This window comes from Balearica regulorum, chromosome Z, assembly GCF_011004875.1.
Source record: "Balearica regulorum gibbericeps isolate bBalReg1 chromosome Z, bBalReg1.pri, whole genome shotgun sequence".
Classification (NCBI taxonomy): Eukaryota; Metazoa; Chordata; class Aves; order Gruiformes; family Gruidae; genus Balearica; species Balearica regulorum.
Genome location: NC_046220.1, coordinates 41,547,797 through 41,569,449, shown reverse-complemented (window position 1 = coordinate 41,569,449; position 21,653 = coordinate 41,547,797). Strand labels below are relative to the sequence as shown.

The window sequence follows — 21,653 nt, the reverse complement described above, 5'->3', positions numbered from 1 at the left end:
CAAAGCTTTTTTGCCCTGTTAGATCACATCTTCCTCAAAGTATGTTTGCAGTCTTAAAGCAGAAAATAAAAATGTTCACTTTCTGCTGTTACTCAATCTCAGAGGGTTGAAACAGCAATGTTACAACATATAACGAGAGGAGTGTTTTGTGTTTCTTGCAGTCTAAGTGGTGCATCACCATTTCTTGGGGAAACCAAACAGGAAACATTAGCAAATGTGTCTGCTGTGAATTATGAGTTTGAAGAAGAGTTCTTCAGTAATACCAGTGCCCTAGCTAAAGATTTTATACAAAGACTTCTAGTCAAAGATCCAAAGTGAGTTGTTTCTCTTGTGTATGTACTGTTGAAGCCTATGTCTCTAGTATTTCAAATGACATCACATTTTGAGGTGTTAGTTTACTAAACATAGCAGTATGTATTTTTTACTATCTAAAACAGTTCTATCTTTTATTCTATTAAAGGAAGAGAATGACTATTCAAGATAGTTTGCTGCATCCTTGGATCAAGGTTAGCATGTAATTCATTCTCTGTTGTCCTGTTTTTAATCATTCTTTGTTTCATACTTAGCTTTCACTTTTCAAGTTCCTTAACAAGGAAAATTGGCATAATTTTTTTATATAACTTACTGTTTTGGAAAGCCATCTGCATGAAAGCTAATACACACAGAATGCGGACTTCATTATCATATCATCTATGTAAGTTAGCAATAGAGAAGTAGCCTACTATTGAGATTTAAATTGTGCTCATGCAGAGAAGCTAATTTTTAGGGAGCATTGCATTGACAAAAATACATTCTCTGAATCCAGTCAAATTTCCTTTCACATTTTTCATCTTCTAGTCTCCTTATTTAGATTGGGCAGAAGAGGGTCATCTCTCTTCTGTCCTTCCTCTTCAGACTGAAGGAGGCAATTGATGTGGGGCAGCAGTCTGCTGCATCTTTCACTGTTCCACAGTGTTTGGTTTTGATCAAGCTGTTGTGGTGCCCCTAGGTTGAGAGGGAGAAAATTGGACCTATCATTCTTCTTACTTAATGTGTATAGTAATACCTGCCACTTTTTTAAATTCCATATTACGTTCTGATGGTGAGTAGTAAAACTCTTCAGTGCCATTGATTTCCCAGGTCTTGGGGATGCACAGTGGGTATTTGACCCCATTTCCACTTCCCACAGAACCAGTTAGCAGAATATTTATCCGTGCCACAACTGCTCTTGTTCATCAGTTCAGAATCCTAGGGCAGATGTTTCTACACCAATAAGCCAAACTACAGATTTCACTGTGCTTTGCTGACTTCTTGCTGTGGTAGTCTTAAACAGTTGAAACATGTTGAACATGTTGAAATGATCTTTTAAACCACTGAAGCAAGCATTGTCCAAGTTTGTGTCTCTGGGACCAAGATCTCCAGTCCTGCAGCAAAACATGTTTTGTACCCTGTTATGTTCCTTTAACTTTCCGGGCATTCTCCCCCACCCCGCTGGTCATATCCCTTTTTCCCCCCCTTCCCATCACTACCTTTACCTGCATTTCTCTATAAAAACGACTTCAAGTATGGGATCATATAATGCAAAATTTGGTCTACTCCATTGGTAACTGGTGCTTAGTATTAGCCCATGAGAAAGTTCAAAGGGTGCAGGCTTAAAGCTTGCCGCACAGGTAGGTGGGATGTTATTTTTTTGGGTCCCAGCAGCATCCAGCTGATTACACTGAGACTGGAACAAAGTTTGACTGCATTTAAAATCAGCCAGGAAATCTTCCCAAAAGACAAGATTTATCTAGGAGATGGTATCTGATACCTCCATCAGAGGGAGGTGAAAGATAAAGCTGAATGTTGGCTTTTTTTGTTTAGAATGAAAAAAACAAATTTTAGTATTGCATGAAATATTCTTAGTTTTGAATTTCCTTTAGGGCATTTTCTCAAGAAATTCCATCTGCATGCTGTGGATGTTAAAATGATGTGCTTACAATTACTTTATTATTACAGTATGATTACAGTATTATTATAATGTAAGTGCAAGTCATCACTGAAGGACAGAGTCTTACATGCAGGAAGGTGCTTTATGGAAGTTCTGGTTGTAATTGTGGGTATTTTACAATAGCTTTATTTTCCTTTTGTGCATAGCCTAAAGACACCCAGCAAGCGCTTAGTAGAAAGGCGTCTGCAGTGAATATGGAGAAATTCAAAAAGTTCGCAGCACGACGAAAATGGAAAGTAAGTAGTTCAATAAATCTTCAAATTGTTGGTGACATACAAATGCAGTAGCGTCACCTGCTACAGGGAAACATCAGTACATTTGAGAGTGGAGAAGAAGGAAGAAGAAACCCATTCCTCTGCCATGTGGAATAAATTAGGTACTTGAGTATGGTGGTATGGGAGAAGCCTTCTTTGTTAATGATCTGCATATAAATACTTGCGTGTGGCTTGTTTATTTTATACATCTAGCTGTATGCTGTCGTCATCTGTCCTGGTAATGTTTTCTGAGAAAAGGCACTTCTAAGTGCCTAAGGTATGTGTTTTTGTGACAGTAATCCCAGTAAATCAAACATCCCTTGATGAGGAGAGATGAAACATGAGACAACACAGGTTGCTATTATTAGTAAAGGAGTTCTGTTCATTGTCACAGAGGCCAAGAAATAGGATGATTTTGCTAAGCTGTGGACCAAAGGCACAAAACAGCCAGCTAGGCAGTACAATTTTTTTGCCATAGGTTGGTGTCTGTGTGAGGTGAACATCTATGGTATCTATAAAATTTAAGTACTAGTTTGCTACCCTAGAATGAAATGGTGAGTCTAAGAATATCTTAAACTGTTTTGTAATATGGTGTTTAAAGGAATGCTATCAGCTAATTTAGGTTTTCTGTGTGTACATACTTTAAAATATGTACATTTAAATGTTTTCAGTGTAAACGAGAGGATGTAATATGAATCTGTTTTGCTTTGTATTTGAACAGCTTGGTGAAGTAGTAGCAATCCAAAAATAATATGTAGCTTTGCTTAGGGCATATGAATGTCCTATTTGGATTATAAATGTCAAAAGGAATTTAAAGTTCAAATGCAATATAAAAAGAAGATGGGGGATGCTGAGGTCAAACTCCAGTTTGCTTGGCTAACACGATAGTATTCCTTTAAAATCTCTGCAATAGCATCTTATCATAAGTCTTCTATTTTGATTTTTTTTTTACATATAGCTTTTTTCTTCTTATTTTTAAAAAGCAATCAGTGCGTTTAATATCCTTGTGCCAAAGATTATCAAGATCTTTCTTGTCCAGAAGTAACATGAGTGTTGCTAGGAGTGATGATACTCTGGTAAGTGTGTACTTACATTCTTTTAATGCTTTACTGCATCTGAAACTTAACATTTTCTGAAATTATTCTAACAGAAATACTGGGCTATTGAAAATGTGCAAAATTAATTAATCTCGTATGTAGAAAAAAAAATGTATTTTAAGGCTACAGAGGTCTGTTATCCATAGTCTGATCTTCTGCATGACACAAACTTTGAAATTTGATTTATTAATTACCATGGTGATGCTGATAGCTAGTGCCAGAAATTCATCTATCTTGGTTTTAACATTTGATTAAGGAGGATTTTTTGTACTGTAGCAATTACAATGTGAAAAAGTTGCATCTGTATTTTTCATGGCACTGTGTAGAGTAAAATAATACTGCATTTTTAACTAAATATTCAAAATCATTGAGACTCTCTTAGATCGAATGAATGCTAGACAGCAGTATCATAACAAGTTGTTATTTAAGGTTGGCCAGTGTTCAGTTTGTGGTAGTATATACGTCTACTAGATTTAAGTAGTCAGGAGGAATTGCTGTATGCTTTTCAATTACAAATGCTTGTAAATCCAAAAGCATTCTTATTCAGCTTCCTCTGCAGGTTTTAATACATGCTTCACAAATATCCTGTGATCAGCAAAGTACATATGTTAATATGTTTAGAGCTGAGTAACCGTCTTTTCTGTGCATTAATAGGACCAAACTTCAAAAATTCTGCAAAGCCTTTTTTATCCATATTATTTTCCCTGTGTCCCTCCTGTGCAACTCTGCGCTCTTTTTTCCATTTTTCCTCCTCTTTAGCTTTCTACTTCCATGCTCTTTATTGTCTTGGTCTTGCCCTCCTTTCCCTGCCTCCCCCACCTCAGCTATCAGTGCGCCTTTTAACACTGGATCAAGCATTTCACACCTCTGTTGCAGCAGAAAGGATTGTAGCCTGATGTTAGTGTTGTAAAAAATCTGAAAGCTCAGGAGAGAGGAGTTAACAGTGATCCAAATATTGGGCTCAGTGAATTTCATTCAGTTCTTTGACTTTTTAGTGCATGGGAGAAAACCAAAGTTACACCTGCAGAGGTATCTGGGCTCATCACTTATGTTCTAGACTTTTAACTGGTCCATTTGAATAGATGAAAGCTTGGTCCAAACTCCTGTGTCATGTTCCTGGATGGCGCAAAACTTGATACTCCAGTTTGTATTTGTGTACCTCTTTTTTAATGTTCACATTTATGTATGGAATTAGTTTCATTTCATGAAAGTATTGCATCTATTGAAATACCTAGGAGGAAAAAGAAAATACACCTAATAAAAGAAATCTGTTTAGAATCTCAGTGAATAACAGGTTCATGTGTGAAGAAGAGGGAAGTATATTGTACTAGAAAAAGGTGGGGGGGGTTGGTGTTGGTTTTCAAATAACATGCGTACGTGTTACCCATATGCTTCACAAAGGTTTATAACTTGCAGCTGAAGAAAGGACTTTAAAAGACTTTGAAAATTTTACTTTTTAATTTTTTTAGATATCTTGGCAGCTGTTGAGATAGGGATTTTTTCCTTGAAGCTAACAACTTCTTTCTCATTCAATTGCAAGGATGAGGAAGATTCTTTTGTGATGAAAGCTATTATTCATGCCATCAATGATGACAATGTTCCTGGATTACAGCACCTTCTGGGATCTCTGACAAATTACGATGTCAATCAACCCAACAAGGTAGTGTGGGTCTGTGTTGAGGTGCGTGGGGGACTAGCTATCACCCTGTTGAATAGAGCTACATGGTTGTAAAATAGAAATGTAACACCTGAAGTGAAAAGGTAAAGACAAGTGGATGGGAAATAACTCTGCCTTTCTTTAGGAGAAATTTTAATGTGTTCTGTGTTCAGTCTTCTCAAACTACCTGAAAATGGAACCCAAAATGTTGTGGGATTTTTGCCTAGGCCTTTGAAAAAGTATTAATTGAATCTATTGTCAAGAGCTGTGGTATATCAGATAACAACCTTTGCTTTTCTTTGCAGTTGTTTCTTGTGGCAGATTAAGATGGCACAATATGTAGGATTAACCAGATTGCCAAAACTGACTTCGCAAAGCACTGTAAGAAACAGAAGTCCCATAGTGCAGAAACTGATTATGTGAACGTAATGTTAGATTGTGTCGTTCATTTTCAGAAACAAAATGACTTGCCAGCTACAGTATTTCAGTGTACTGCTGCTGTCCTAACAGGAGTTTTGGAACTGAGACCAAGAGACCAAAGTTCTGTTGCTGGCTCTGCTGTTTAACCTTGATAAATCATCTCAGCTCTAATTTTCACTTTTTTGAATGGTTATACTGACCTTCATTTTAAAGTACTTTGACAAATATTCATGAGGAGCACTATGTAAAGTCTCTGTTATTTTACTGTGAGGGGGTCTTGAACCTTTCAAGAAATCACTGTATTTTTTTCTTAATGGTGCAGTCCCATTTAACTTTCCCATATGTTGCTGGTGGTTTGTGCCTTTGAGGTGGTGTGACAAACACCTTAGGTAATCTGACTTAAAATGTAGATATAGAGAAATAGCAAAGGGGACCATCCTTGCCAAATTGGGCTAATAAGAGGTTAACATTAATATTCCTAATTTGAAAAGCATGCCTTTAATGCATTGTGTTTCATTTAGTAAATGTGAATTCATCGCAAAACCATGGAAAATTGCTGTGCAATAAATTTCTTTGGACAAAGGGACAAATTATTTTCTATACAGTATTCCATGAAGACTTAATTTGGAACTGGAAATCCAGAGTTGCCATTCAATGCCTCCCTTCTATTCCACTCTCTTTTCTTCATCCTTCAAAAATTAAATACATTGTTCTTGCTTATATTTCATTGTTAGCATGGAACACCTCCACTACTGATTGCTGCTGGCTGTGGAAACATTCAGATGCTTCAGTTACTTTTAAAGCGTGGATCCCGTATTGATGTTCAAGATAAGGTCAGGGTTCTGCTTTGTCACCATTCAGCATAAGTTTTTCAGTACAGTTAACAGCGGTTCAGACCAAGTTGTATCGGAAATGAAAAAATCTGGGCTGTAAAGCCTGTTTTCTGTCTTCCATAGCACAAAAGATTAAAACAGATCTTTAATAATTTCATTTATTACTAGCATATATCCTCTGATTTTGATCACTTTATTAGCTGAAGTAATTTGAATGATACTAATCTTAAAATGTAGCTCGTGCTTACAAAATTACCTCAATTAGTTCAAACTAATTAGTGATTGCCCTAAAACACAATGGTGAACTTTATTTAATATGGAATGATAAATGCACATTTTAGCAGTGGGAAATATTGCAACTAAAACTTTTATGTCCTGGAGGGAATGCTTTGCAACAAGCTTTTCTCAAAATGTATTGTAACAATCTGGGGGTCATTTAAAGCAAACTTGAAGCACTGTCTCTTTTCTATCTAATAGATGGTAAAGTAAGCAGCAGAAAGGTTTTTATCCCATGACTGCTGTTTCCAAAAAACTCCCTTACGAGGAGGAAGACGGTTATCCTTGCAAACAGTTAGTGATCCTGTTAATCATCCTTGCGTACAGGGCTTTTTGTTGTCATTCATAGAATCACAGAATGGTTTGGGTTTGAAGGCACCTCAAAGCTCATCTAGTTCCAACCCCCCTGCCATGGGCAGGGACACCCTCCACTAGACCAGGTTGCCCAAAGCCCCATCCAACCTGGCCTTGAACACTTCCAGGGAAGGGGCCGCCACAGCTTCTCTGGGCAACCTGTTCCAATGCCTCAGCATCCTCATTTTGTTGGTATGTGGGGTTGTTGAACCAATTTGAGGCGGTTGTTTTCTTTTTTTTTAAGAAAGTAAATGTGTTCATATAAGCTTGAATGGTCATTCAGTATATCTGTGTACATCTAAGTGCATGTGTACCTTAGTTGAAAATCTAGAATTAGGATTCTAAATTGATCACTAACATCTGTAATAAAATATTTTTGACAGGCTGGATCTAATGCAATCTATTGGGCTTCTCGACATGGTCATGTAGAAACGCTGAAATTTCTCAATGATAATAAATGTCCTTTGGATGTTAAGGATAAGGTAAGAAAAAAATTCTTTTTATTTTTCATGCAGAGAGCCTTTTTTTTTTTTAACAACTTTATCTTAGCAAAGAGATGGGTCTTTCAATTGGAATGATTTTCAGCTGTGCCATAATTCCAAGAACGCGAATGGCTTTTTAAATGTGGTTTTCTAAGCTTGACATATAGGCAGTGATAACACAGCTTTAAAGTAGCTGAATGTACTGATTATTTTCCTGACAAATGTTAACCAAGCATGCATATTAAATGTGGTGAGTACATGGTGGGTAGGTGGGGGAAGTACAAACCTAAATTAATTTTTTGCTTGAAGACTGGATTTCTCATTGGAACTCAGGATAAAATCGTGATTCTGTTTTTCATTCCTCTTGATTGAAAATCACTTTTGTCTGACAAGTAAATTTGACTGTTATGAGGTTGAATATAATGAAGCTTAACAATTTATAACTGATGAGCACTTACCTTGTCTCCAGCAGTGTTACTTGAGCAACATTTGTCCTAGAAATTAGTTGCTGTTAAATCTTATACTATAGTGATGTTTTTATACTAGCTGAAGCTCCAATACAGAGGCAATTGTACTTGTGAAACACAGTTTGCTTTGTTGAGGAAACTACTGCAAGGCAAGGCACATTAGCAAAATTATTATTCAACTCCTGATAGGCCTACTAGGAAGGAGGTTTCTCTTTTAATAAAAATACCATTTCTTTTTTATGTAGTTTCAACAAAAGGTTGTAAATAATTACATGTCATGACCAAAATACGTCAGGATGTACCAAAGTGTTAGGCCAACCTCTTACATTTATATTTACAGGGCAGAGGCAGCGGCGCATGGAAATAGTATGAATAGACATAGGACGTCTGTTTCACTCCCAATTGCACACGCAGCTGCCTCCTCATATTGCTCAGAAATCATGTTGTGGCTGTGACCTTGAACAAATTAAGTAGGAAAAATTAGTTCTGAAAAGGGAAGGCCTTTGAAGAAATAATCCGTCAGGTGGTGATTTATCTGTCACGTACAACTACAGTTTGTAAGCTGGAGACCTCTGCTGACTGCCGATGTGCCACTGGGTTACAGGAACGGAGGAGTACGCCATGCAGCATACAGGCATTCAGGCTGTACATGGCGGTGTATATCTAGGGGTGACATATGAAATTACATTGACATGTTCTTCTGTAATTGCAGTCTGGGGAAACAGCTCTTCATGTTGCAGCTCGGTACGGGCATGTGGATGTGGTTCAGTTTCTTTGTAGTATTGGATCCAATCCAAACTTTCAAGACAAGGTAAGTCATGCACACTTGTCTGTTTTTCTTCAGCAAATACGGCTTTAGTATAAGTGATCAAAACTCTTAGTCTTGCCTCACAGCCTCTGGCCTGTTTGCATTTGAAAAAAATAACAGAATTATGGAGGTTGCAATGCCTCTTAATAGATGAAGACTATTCAAAAACAGTGTGCATGAACCAACTACTGTTATAAAACGCAGATTCCCTCAGAAATGAAAGCTTAAAGATGGAGAAAGTCAACATCACGATGGTATGGGTGGTGATGTGTGCTCTGTGAGTTCAGCTAAAGCTTTTTATTAGTTTTTTGTATTGATTTCAGCTTTTTAGCTATCATGGGACTTTTCTGAAGTGTCAAGCACTCATTTTTGAAAATGAGACAAGTGCTCAGGAGAGCTTCTTTAGAGCTCTGAATTCTTGTGAGAAAACAGGAAAGAAAAGGCTTAATGGGAAAAAATCCATTTGACCCAAATTTAAGTGTGTGTGGGATTTCCACGAGCCTCCCCAAGTGCTGCATCCCCTAGGACTACCTTTATATTGTTTAAGCAGCGGCAGGCCAAGGGACCACAGGACGTGCTGTTCAACTGTTTCTTTTTCCTCAGAATTTTACAGAAACCTCAAATACAGTCTACGTCCTCTAATATTATCAGCCTCTGTTGTCTCCTCATTAGTATTTGCCAGGTACAGAAAGGATATCCCATTTCTTAAAATTTTATAGAATGACTTTTTTGGTGGGTTTTAATCTTTGTTGCTTTTTAGTGGAGTGCTTCCAATAGCATATTTCTGTAAAACATTTGAGTTTCTTAATGATGTTCCACATGTGTTAGGAAGTATAAGGAGATTGAAGGTGAGTATTTTGAAGCTTCCTGGGTTCAAGCAAAAGGCAAATCAGAACTTGAGTCACAACTGAACTCAAAATGCCTGCAGTTTCAAAGGCTTGTTGTGATGCACATTTAAAGGACTCACCTTTCTACGTACCCAAGCCACTGCCTACACTCCTAAATTATTAGGATGTGCTCTTTGAACACACTAAGCAGAGTGATCTGCTTCAAACTGCAAGTCTAGTGGGATTGGCATCTCCTTGGTGAGCAGTCTGTTTTAAGCAGTGGATTAGTCCCTCAGCACACAGGATGGTGAAGTTGCTTATGAATGAGGATCAGTTTTCAAGTGAGAGAACCGAGATAGTTAGCTTCAGGAGCATGGAAACATCTAAACTAAGATTGCTGACGTGCAAGGTGTTGTCAGTAGATTGTTTTATGGTGAGAAATACAGACTCTTAAAATCCAAGTAATGATGAAAATCTAGTGCATTACCTGTAATCACTTAGTATGTCAGCAGGAGTTATTCTTGCTTTGAGAATGTCGGCATTAGAGATTACAACATCTTTTTATAAAGCTTACTTAGTTGACTGTCTTTTTTTCTTTTGTGTCATCTTCCTGACTTTCTGAGTTAAGCTGGGGAATTTTTCCTCCTTGTGTTTGGTTCAGCCATGTTGGTTTTGGTTGGTTTTTTCCCATGTTGATAGGAAGAAGAAACCCCACTGCACTGTGCTGCTTGGCACGGCTACTACTCTGTTGCCAAAGCGCTCTGCGAAGCAGGTTGTAACGTGAACATTAAAAACAAAGAAGGGGAGACTCCGCTCCTGACAGCATCTGCTCGGGGTTACCATGATATCGTGGAATGCTTGACAGAACATGGGGCTGATCTTGATGCAACAGACAAGGTTAGTTTGAGATGCTTTTGGTTCAGAGATCACAGGTGTCACAGAGCCATAGTTCTGAATTGCTTCATTTGAATGCTGCAAGCCAGTGTGGTTTCCATGACATGGGTTTTCTGAGCAGTTCACATGGAGACTGTTGATGACTGCAGTAGTCTTTTAAAGTTGCCCACTAATTGTTTTTTACATGATTGCGTTTTTGCTGATTCATTATCACCTTATCAATTATCACTTTATGAGTAACACTCTGTGAAAAATGGCAGGAACATTGGGTTCTGTAATTGGCAACTAACTATTAACTTAGTAAGAGAAAAAAGATGGCTTTACTATTTGCCTTTGATTCTTATGGGTTGGATAAATCACACCTATTTCCAATAAGCTGAATTCCATCTATTTAAAAATATAACTCTATTTGATTCAGAATCATTTTTTGTCTTCTGTGGTATAATCCCAACAAATAAATTTTGCATTTCATTGCTGATACTTTTGGTATCCTTGTCCTTTTAGCTACATTTATTACTGATAGTTATTAAACAGTTATTAAAGCAACTTCAGAAAAATGCTTTTGCTTCTGAAATAATTTGTTTCTTTCAATCTCATTGTCTCTTTAAGTTGTCCCACGGAGAGAGAAAGCTCTGTCTCTGAAGTTACTGATTACTAAGCAGATTGCATGACTTTTGCATCACTAACTTCTGTCAGTAAACACTAGAGTGGTTTACAATATTCAGCTGGTTATTACAGTTGGTCACTATCCCACCTCCTACGGAAGTCGTCAGTAGAGAATGTGTATTTGCATTTCATCCATTCCACTGCAAAGCCCAGTGGCTTAACAGACATTTGCTTTCATCCCATAGCTGATTTGTGCTGACAGATGCTCTGCATCTCCCTGCTTCTGCCTTCAAAATAAAAATAAAAAGCATTGCGATTCTTGAGGCAAGAAGATGCACCCAGTTACATGAAATGATCATGACTCTGCAAAATGCTTTGATTTTTAGCATTATTAAATCTCACTTACAAGCTGTCTTGTGATTTCAGGATGGTCATATAGCCCTACACCTTGCTGTGAGAAGATGTCAAATAGAAGTAGTTAAAACTCTCATCAGTCAAGGTTGCTTTGTAGATTTCCAAGACAGACATGGCAACACTCCTTTGCATGTGGCCTGCAAAGATGGGAATGTGCCTATTGTGATGGCGCTCTGTGAAGCAAGTTGTAATCTGGATGTCAACAATAAGGTAAATGGAATACAGGTCCTGAATTACTTAGTTTAATAGCTCACATATTGTGTTAGATTACCTTTTCCAGTTCTCTGATATGAAAAATGTTTTTCCTTTAATTTTTTTATATCTTGAAGTGGTCAAGTGCAAAGCACTAAATGACTCATCTTGCAAATGTACCTGTTTGTTTTGGTGAATAGATAATTAAAGATCCATGAAGAAAGAGCCCAAGTGAATTATCACATGTATTTTGCCACTCAACTGTAATGCTGAATGTATATGCCAGCCTTCTTCCCTTGCTGTATAGCTTTACTTTGTGCAGATTACATCTAGGCGGTGAAGAACAGATGAAGTGCATTGCTGCTGGTCTAAGCTGGTGTTGATTTGCTGTGATTTAGTAACAGTAATTTATACACAGAATTGAAGAGTGGTACATTTTTATGAAAAATCGGCTTTGAATTCTTCCAGATTACATTAAGAGATCTGCACTGTCATCTATTAAGGAATTTAAATCAACTGCAGGTTCTATTCCTTGTTATAAAAATGTTATATTGGCTAGTTTATGTTTTTCTGCATCAAGTTGATTTATTAAAATAAATCCTAATCAAACATTTATCTTAGAATAGAGTAGCTTTAATTTATCTTACCTATTAAACAAATTGTCACTGGCAGGGTACAGGAAATTGCAGAATTAAAAGGCAGTTCAGAATTAAAAAGCATTTTCTAAAGAGAACATCTAATAGCCTGTCCCTAAACTTCGAGGTACTAGTGCCTTCCTTGCTTCTTCTGTTGTGCTACTGCTGCAGTGTATGGGATAACTGAATGTGATGCTTTACAGGTTTAGCATTCTGGCTTTCCTTGTAGAGATATTTCAGAGAAAAGCAAGCTGTTTCAGGAAACTGGTTATTTTGAATAGGTGAGGGTCAGCCCTTGGACTCTGCTGACAGGCTATGGGGCTTAGGGCTTGATATTTAGCTCTGAATGTCTTTCTCTGCCCTATTTATTCATAGGAGTCTTTATGGTGCTATCTGTAATTTGTTTGATTTGAGTGTTGTAGCTTACTTGTTTTTCTGGAAAAGTACTTATTCTGGCAATAACATTTTGCTAGTTAACACTTCCATTTATTACCAGAGTGCTGACTTTCTCTGTATTAGCCAGCTAAATAAAGTTTTGGGGCTTTTGGCTTGAGGGTTGTCCAGTGCAATCACTTTTGCTTTTAATAATGAAAATCATCTGCTGCCAAGTGAAAAAAGCTTACAATAATGAGCTCTCCAGTCCTGCCTCTGTGCTTAAACCTGATTGACTAGGCAATTAAATCCAGATCCACAGCTAAGAACACATTTTGGGGAAGGTCAGTCAATGCAGCACAAGGCTGGATTAGCACCTCTTTTCATAATGGAGAATGCTGACCTAGGTTCGGTGGCCTGGCCACAAGCATGCCATGGAAGAAACAATCTTCAAGTGTTCAGTGGGGGAGGGATCATGGCTACAGGAGCTGTGGTTAAAGTTTGTGTCCTGTTATTCTTTTAGGAGTCATGTATACTAGAGTGGTTGTTAAGAGTGCTTTTTATTTGAAAGGGTGAGTTTGGGTCTTACCAAATAGAGAATCTTTACTTCTACTGGTCCTCTCCAGCAGCAAGCCCTGTGTAGTGGGAGTACATTAACATAACAACTGTCTATCCTTGGTCCTCACATCTGGCATTGTCCCACATGTACATAATACCGTTTGTTTCTTGTACAGTCTGCATGCAGTAGAACATCATATGCATTTATTTGAATTGAGGTGTAGGGTTTCGAGAAGCCAGACATCTTTTCAGTTTCCAGTTGTCAGAAAGTTAGCTTTGCTTTCAAATACTCTTTCATGAAGTAAGTCTGTAAGTTTGGGTCTGACTGTAGGGTTGAAACGGGGAGAACAGTATTGAAAGCATGAAAATGTGTAAGAGGAGTTACAAGCAGAGAATATATGGTAGTGATATTTTTAACAGTGGCTCTAAACATGAAAGACCAGAAGTGAATGTCACGAGAACCTGTCGTCAGTGAAGTGATTCAGGGGGAAAAGCAAAAATTGGTGAAGGAATACTTACAGCGTTTTCCCTCTGTCACTGAAAGCACAGATTCCTTCAGGCTGACTTCCTGCATTCATCCCTTTTATTGCTTTTTGTGGAAGGGGGGAGACTGCAGATGAGTAATCTTCAGTAATATTTGGATTGAAACAGAATCCAGAGGACTTAGTGTTGCTTAACTGGTTCATATTTAATTAAGCAAAATGCAGTTAAATTTACTGGGAATTAGAAAGACATTCTCAAATACAGCCAAAAAACTTTAAAGGATTCCTCCACAGTTGTGAGGGATTTAGCTATAAAATTGTTTCCCATTTTCCAAGTAGTTTTTAATTAAGCTTTAAGCAGGTGTGCTTAAGCTTTTTTCTTACTGTTTTTGCTTTGTACTTTTTGTTACAGTTTTTGCAAGACCTTTGCTGTGTATCAGTATGTATGTTTATTTTTATCAGTATGTACATATTTATTATATGTACAGTATGTTTGTTTATTAGTTATAAAAGTTGGAGTTAAGTTCTTTGACTAATGTAATAACATCTTTTTTTCCCCATGTTAGTATGGAAGAACACCTTTACATCTGGCAGCAAACAATGGCATTCTTGATGTTGTCCGATTCTTGTGTCTTACTGGTGCCAACGTAGAAGCTTTAACATCTGTAAGTATTGGGGGGGTACTGTTATGCTTCTTGCTTCTTTTATCTGTGATAGTAGGAAACCAATTAATCTCTTGCAGTGGGGAAGAGAGGCACACAATGGTCTAATATAATTACATATTTAAATCTAAAAAAAAAAATAGGCTGTTGAATGTCCACAGCTTGAAAAGCATTCTCTGTTGTCCGCCTGTTCCCTTCTTACAACTACATTTGAAACTGATTAAGGTATGGTGCAGCTACCACTTGATCTACACCAAAGAATTTCTTCATCTTTGAATTACTTGTAGCACTGTGTTTTCTCTAAGCACAGTGGGCCACTGTCAGTAAGAGGTATGTCATTTCACATCAGGTACAGTTACTGCACAAATGTATATATCTTAAATATTTTTCTTGCTTTCAGGGGATTAAAAAGTTTTATTTTCATAGTGGAGATGTGTGGGTGCATGGATGAGTGAACTAGCACGCAAGTATCCTTGTAAAGCAAATCATTTATGTCAGATCAGTCAGCACCGCTGCTCCCAATTAACACCACTGAAGGTATTTTTTATTCTCACTGAAGTGAGAAACATCCTTTTGGCTGACACATCCACAGCAGGAATGAAGTGTTCTTCATCATGCACACATCATATATATACATGATATGTTATAGGCATCATACATCCATTACCTGTGTTTTGAACAAACTAACCATGTTTTATTTTCAGATGTGTTGTATCAGTTTACATTGCTACTTATCCTAACCAATGCATTCTGCTCAGAAATAACTATTGCTCTGTATATTGAAATCATGTTGTGATTAGGTTTTAGTTGAGTCCATGTTTTCAAAGTTCTTCTTACAAAGTATCCCTGAGACAGCTGAAATGGAGGGAAAGAGGAGAAAACTTCTGTTTCATTTGTTTTACCCATCTGGTAGAAAATACTTATGTTTTTGTTGTTTCCCTGTACATTTAGTACTGTGGTTTTTTTCCTTTAAGCATGTATGTGATGTAGCAGGAGGAAGCCTTTCAAAAGCAGTCATTAAAACCAATGAACTTGGAATTGTGGCTTAAACAAGCTTGGCATCTAAAAATGACTTTTTGGTATCTACGAGATTGTAGATTGCCATGTCCCTTTTTAATCAATAATAATGAAATGTGCATGCAATGGACTTTGTGGGGTGCTTTACAGATTTTCTTTTGTCACCTGTTTTTGTCCCTTTCCTTTTTTCTTTTCTCACCCCTTTCCCCCTCCCAACTTCTTTTCTCTCCATGCCTTTTTCCCCTTCCCAATGGCTGTGTTGATATAATTGCCTATGTGGACCCTGTCCTTCCAAGATAAAAGTACTTTTTATCTCTTTAGTTCAGAGCAGTTTTAAGGAGCTAACAGAGTAAATAGTGCTGATAGTAAATCTGGCAGGAGAAACAGACTAAATATATGTAACTCTCCATTATTCCAGCAGAGAGAAGGGAAAAGGAGGAGAGGAAGTGCATGTGGTGATTTTAATAGCATTTCAGTTTTGCATTCATTTGCTAGGTGGATGTTAAACTGTTGTGAAAAATCTTATTAACAGCTCTTTCCGAGCCAGTGCAGTAGAATTAATTACGTTTTTTCTTCTCTCAGAATGCCGTTTCTGAGGAATTAACTTTTTCAGCACTGTTAAGTAACTGGACTGCGGTATGATTTCCCTGCTTCCTCTGCAGGCTAAAGCCCATTTTAAGACTAGTTTGATTTTGTATTTGATTGCATTTGATTGTTTTTTAAGTAACCAAGCCCTTTTCAGATGCCAGCTTTGCTTATGCGTTGCTATTCTAGTGTATAGATACCCTGTACTGTTAAAGAAAGATTGAAAACCTGTTTGTTGTTTTGCTTATATGTGTATTTTCTAACTCTTGTGCTCTGCAGTTCATCCCACAGTGGACATCCAGAGAATTAAACAGCCTCACCTTGTTCACAGTTTTGGACCAAAAAAAAAAAAAGGAACTTTGCTCCCTTAATTTCTTTTTCATGGAAGCAAATGCTTTTTTACACCTGTTACCTCAATCAGTAAATTGAGCTTCCAGATCTGAGTCTAAATTTTTGACAGACATGTGAACTGAACTGATAGCATCTGTCAATGTAAACATCTCAAAACGCTTTTTTGCGGGTAAATTTGACCTAGAGTTCTTTCTGCTGTACTTGGTGCTTGTTGCCAATGCTCTGAGGTATCCTTCACCTACTCCACAGGCCTTTCTGCCTGTCTTGTTTACTGTGTGGTCTGATGACCATGGACTTCAAAAATGATGCTTGTCAGGCATTGCTCCATAAGGGAAGGTGAGCTAGGAACTTGTGAACAAGAAGGCAAGCAGGGACAGGGATGGCATCACCAACAAGGGCCCAGTCCCACAGTCCCAAGCAAGGCAAGCGGAGCAGGTCCAGTGATGGCAACCAGCTTCAGCCAGGAGCCCGGGTCGCCAGAAGAATCTGTAACAGTGAGACAGGTCTGAGGTTAAGTCAAGGTCAGGAATTGGTGTTGGTAACCACGGTCAGCCAAGGGTCTAGTGATCACCTGGCAAGTCCATAGTGAAAGAGGCAGGTTCGAGGTCAAACCTGAAAGTCAGGGACTGGGTCAGTGGGATACGTGGCCATATGCAGCTGTAGTGTAGCTCAGGTGAGGACCAAGGGGCAAAAGCCTCAGCCTAAGAGCAACACCTGAGGAAAAGGTAGTGTGAAAGCCCCTGGTGGAGTTTCTTTTCAGGTCATCTTCCTTCTCTGCAGTCTGAACAAAGATTGGACAGCTGTATCAGACAGCTGGTCTTGAGCTCAGGAACCTGTTAGGAAGTGAGGAAGGAGGTCTGGGCCATGACAGTGCCATTCCACTGTTACCAGTAGGCTTGCTCTGTGCACACATTCGCTTAGACTTCTAGCAATTTGAACCATTCCTGTTGCCATTTTTCTAATTTTGGGAGCTGTCACATCCATCCCATTATAACCATGCTCACTGACCAGGGTCTGGCTGAGCTGCTGCCATCCACGCTCCTTGCCAGATGCTTATCAGATGGTTATTTCCTTTGTGTTTGTGCCCCAGTAGCTGTGAGTGAGCTAAAAAACCCAATATATCGCAGTACAGCTGTTTAGCCAAAGCCAGGCTCGAAGCCAGAACAAACAAACCCTCATGGAGCAATGAGACACAGCAAGCAAGGGGAGCCATGCCGATGCCACAGCAGTTGTGGCATACTCATCCAGAGCTGTGGGACCTGCTCTCATTCAAAGGGACAGTGCTTGTGCAGGGATCTGTCGCTGCACACATGCTTGGTACTGGCATTTGCCAGGCTGTCTCCAACCTTACGTTGCAACAGGAACGTACTGTGCTGTGGAAGATTGCAGGGCCAGTTTGTAGCGGTCCTGCTTTTGGACTTAAGAAGAGGCAAAAGATTTGGGGATCCAGATAAAATTCACACTGTAGGTTGGTGAAGGCAACATCCTGTTACCACAGGAATTCTCAGGCAAGGGATGAAGGTTTTCCCTTTACTTGAAGGTTTTGGATTCCCCTGGATGTGCCCAAGACTGGAAACTCGGGAAGCACTACAAGTGTTGAAGCAGTTTTCCCATTGGCAGGCTAGCTGCCCAGTCACCAGACCACTCTTCCTCTTGCACAGCAGGCACTCGGGATTAACTGGGATTTGGAGTGTAGGGTCAGCACAGAGTCTTCCCCTTTGATACATTGTGTCTATCGAATATTAATTTTAAAAGTACATTCAGGTGTTTCTTTACTAAAGTTGCAATTACATGTCAACTATGGAAGGAATTTAAGGGTATGGTATTGGTTCAAATCTCGTCAGTTCATGCCATCAACTACAACTTTGTCTGTTGCTAATATTCTGTTCTGTCTGAATTATGTGAAGTTCTGGAGTACCTAGTAACTTCTGTGGAAACCTTCTGTAGGTGGACACTCAGTGTCAAAGATACTTGTTTCATATGTAGGGATAATACTTACAGTAACACCAGGAACTACTTAAGACAATGCAGGTTTCACATGGAAAAACTAGTAAAATCAAAGATAGAAACCCAAGAAAGAGATCTTAGTTTTCCAGTGCTATTTCTTAATAATCTAAAGCTCTTCTCTGAGAGAGTGAAAGAAGCAAAGTGCTCATAAATTAGTTACCTGTTACCAAAATTTAAAACAACACAATAGCATTAATGTAGTTGTAAGACTTGAAAGTAGGATTTTTCTTTCAGCCTATTTAATATTAAATAGGCTGATCCGTGAAACATGGGTAGTTAAATGGCAAGACCAGAATGCTGAAGGTAGCTTTGCTTTTCCTTTTAAATTTGCTGATGCAATTTAAACCACATGCCTTACAATGTCTTTGCTTTCTGGAAACCTCCAGTGACTGATATGTCACTGTCATTTTTCATCCATTAGTAAACAAAATTTACCTGCTATTCATGTGAATGAATATGCTAGTGTGTCCTCACTTTGTGAACTGTTTAAACTTTTAGATATGTTCAATACGTAATATCTAGAAATCAGTATCATCCTCTAATTGGTGAGAAGAGCAATTCAGATGGGGAGTACTGGCATCACGCTCAGGCTCTGAATTCAAAATACCACATTACAGATGCAAATTTATAAAAGAAATGCCATTGTTCTGCATTCTACAGTATTATTTTTTTGACAATTTAAAAAAACAGAGATTCTGGTGGGGATAGTTATTACCAGTTGTTGGTTTGGGTTTTTTTTTCCTCTTCCCCCTATTACATTTTCATCTGACAGCAATTCTGTTACTGCCTTGAGCAGCTGCACTATGTTGCACGTTGGGTTTTTTATTGTGGGTAAAAGGAAGGAACTGCTGCTAATAATTTGTGTTTTAACAGGATGGGAAAACAGCAGAAGATCTCGCCAGAGCCGAGCAGCATGAACATGTAGCTAGTCTGCTTGCAAGACTTAAAAAGGTTGGGAATGCATGAATTTTAACTGACATTTTCATGTTTTTAGAGATACCAAGGAAAGTTTGACCATGGGAAACCATACGATAAGATATTCATCAAAGCCATTCTAAAAAGCTGTTGGAAAATTCCCTACTGTAATGGTGTCTCTTTGGTTGTGTTTGTGGGGGTTTTTTTCCTGTTCATTTTTAATTCCAAATGATACTCTCAGTTAAACCTAGTATGCATACATCAACAAAAATGGCTAAGCTGGTCTACACCACTGATCTATTTTATACTGTTTGTTACAATGCCTAGCAAAGTAGCTAAGGTGTTTAGGAGAAACTGGAAAATAAACTATTAAAAATTAGCACAGCTCACAAGAGGACTTATTTCCCCACCGTCACCATTTTAGTTAGATTACTATTATTAAGTATGAGGGGTTTGTGCCCGTTCCGGAAATTCTAATACCATGTGGAATATTGCATAAGTTCTCAATGTCTTCTTTTAATTCTGCAATTTCAGTATCTCCAAATCCCCTGACAACTAGAACGCAAAGCTGATCTGGTCTTGTAAGGCAGTAAGTCTGACACACGTTATTACAGATAGGCAGCATCACTCATGCTGTGAGGACTCAGGGACCACTTGCCTGGAGATGCCAGGCAACAGCCAGACCAATTAAAACAGTCGGGTTTTAATTATGCTAATGGGGCAGTGGAAAACTGAAATAAATGACTGTTTCAGAGTAGCGATAGAATATGATACATACCAGGCATTGCCAAGGTGGAAGTAGAATCATGTTCTTTAGTCTTGCCAGTAAATCTATACTTGCTAGGATTGTAAAACATATCCGTGAAGATGTCAGAAAGTGCCAGAGTTCAGACGTCTGTTGTGGTGATAGTGTTTGTAAACGTTTGTCACAACAGGATCAGTTTTGCATACTTGTATCCCTGCACTGAACCCTTGCCTGATTCTGCATGCAGGTGCATAAATATGTGTGTTAGTCATCATGTAAATGTGGAACCAATATGAATTGACCTAGAACAAAAGGGAGATGATCAGATAAATCTCTTCTGAAAGAGGTGTTAGTAGCTATAACTATCTTCCTGATAGGAGAGTATACTTAATTATTGAAGGCCTGCCTATATATATAGGGAAAATGTATGAAAATTATATGCTTCATCAGAGTATACTTTGCAACAGATAATCTGATCAATTGAAATTAATAAACTACATCAAACCACTGAAAATAGAATCATAGAATCTTTAAGGTTGGAAAAGACCTCTAAGATCATTAAGTCCAACCGTCAAATATTCTAGTACTATTCAAAATGGTCAACATCATGTAGTAGAGAACGTACCTGATGCTTACTTTCAGTGCCTTTGGAGGGTTTTGTGCCTTATAGCACACACATGAAGAACCTACTGTCCTAGTGGCTCTTGCAGAGGATTCAGTATTAGCCATGAGGGGGTGTAGTATTTGCATTGTGACTTTATTTAATAAATGCTTGTTAGCGAGGAAGGAACTAAATTATATGCACTACTATTTCTGTCAAATTCCTTAGCTTAATTGCTGCATGCTTATAATTTTGGGCTGCTGTAGGTGCTCACTTTATGACTCATTCTAGATGTTAAACTCAGTACAAATGCAGAACAACAGAGCCTCTCTCTCAGCTCCGAATGGGGGAATGAAGGAAGGGAGGATGAAGCTAGTTCTTTTGCCCTTCCACCTTTCTGCTATCTCTGTTTCCTTAAAACAGGTCTTCCTGTGGCCAGAAACAATGGGTGGTTTGCTCTCCTGCACTGCATCACCTTGTTGATTTTTCAGGCTCAGCTTGTGTGGGAAGTGGAGCATCCGTGTCTGATTGCCTCTTGCTGGGCAAAGAGAAAAGACAGATTTGATTTGTTCATTGCCAGCTCTGTCTGGCAGGAACAGAAGGAGTATCCTCCAGATACTACAAGACAAGATACAGCGGGGTATCATGGGGGAGCTCAAAGTGGAAAACTCTTCTACAGGACATGTGATTGGGTTTGAGGAAGGCCTGTGCAGAAGGATGAGATTGCAGCTGTGGAAGAGACTGCGAATGCACACAGAGGACAATCTGTGAGAGGAGAATTAAATAGGGAGGCAGATCTATTGAGGTCTGGGAGTAAAGAGGGAGACCAGTCTGGAGGATGTACACTTGCAGTAGAGGGGTAGAAAAATGGAAGGTGAATAGTATGCAAGAGCTCTTTTAAGGTAAAGGAAAATAAGTGTATGGGGAAAGGAGAGATAAGAGTGGTTTGGGAAAAGCAGTGTTTACCTTGCAAGGAACTGAAATGGGAGTAAACAGCTGGGCGGGGGGAGAGGGAAGAGGAGAATTCTCCCAAATATGAGAAGTACACAAAACATTGGTGTAAAGAAGAGGGGAAACGCACATCAAGTTGTCATATTGCTTGGGTGGTAGCTGTCACTACAAAATTCTTCAATGCTACACATATAGGATAATGTATATTGGTTAGGCTACTGA

The 21,653-nt window shown here is 38.5% G+C and overlaps 1 protein-coding gene across 8 annotated transcripts in view; it reads left to right on the top strand.

Annotated features, from left to right (window-relative positions):
- The window catches only part of DAPK1 (death associated protein kinase 1), an 88,595-nt gene that overhangs the window by 53,520 nt on the left and 13,422 nt on the right, over positions 1-21,653 (top strand). For 6 of the 8 annotated variants that reach the window (XM_075741015.1, XM_075741014.1, XM_075741017.1 and 3 more), the window contains 12 exons: positions 162-314; positions 461-506; positions 2,116-2,205; positions 3,207-3,299; positions 4,861-5,001; positions 6,132-6,230; positions 7,244-7,342; positions 8,522-8,620; positions 10,144-10,341; positions 11,371-11,568; positions 14,164-14,262; positions 19,093-19,170. In XM_075741015.1, the coding sequence (XP_075597130.1) occupies positions 162-314; positions 461-506; positions 2,116-2,205; positions 3,207-3,299; positions 4,861-5,001; positions 6,132-6,230; positions 7,244-7,342; positions 8,522-8,620; positions 10,144-10,341; positions 11,371-11,568; positions 14,164-14,262; positions 19,093-19,170 (1,393 nt within the window). The remainder of the gene's footprint in view (positions 1-161; positions 315-460; positions 507-2,115; positions 2,206-3,206; positions 3,300-4,860; positions 5,002-6,131; positions 6,231-7,243; positions 7,343-8,521; positions 8,621-10,143; positions 10,342-11,370; positions 11,569-14,163; positions 14,263-19,092; positions 19,171-21,653) is intronic. The other 2 variants (XM_075741018.1, XM_075741021.1) reach the window with 1 other exon arrangement.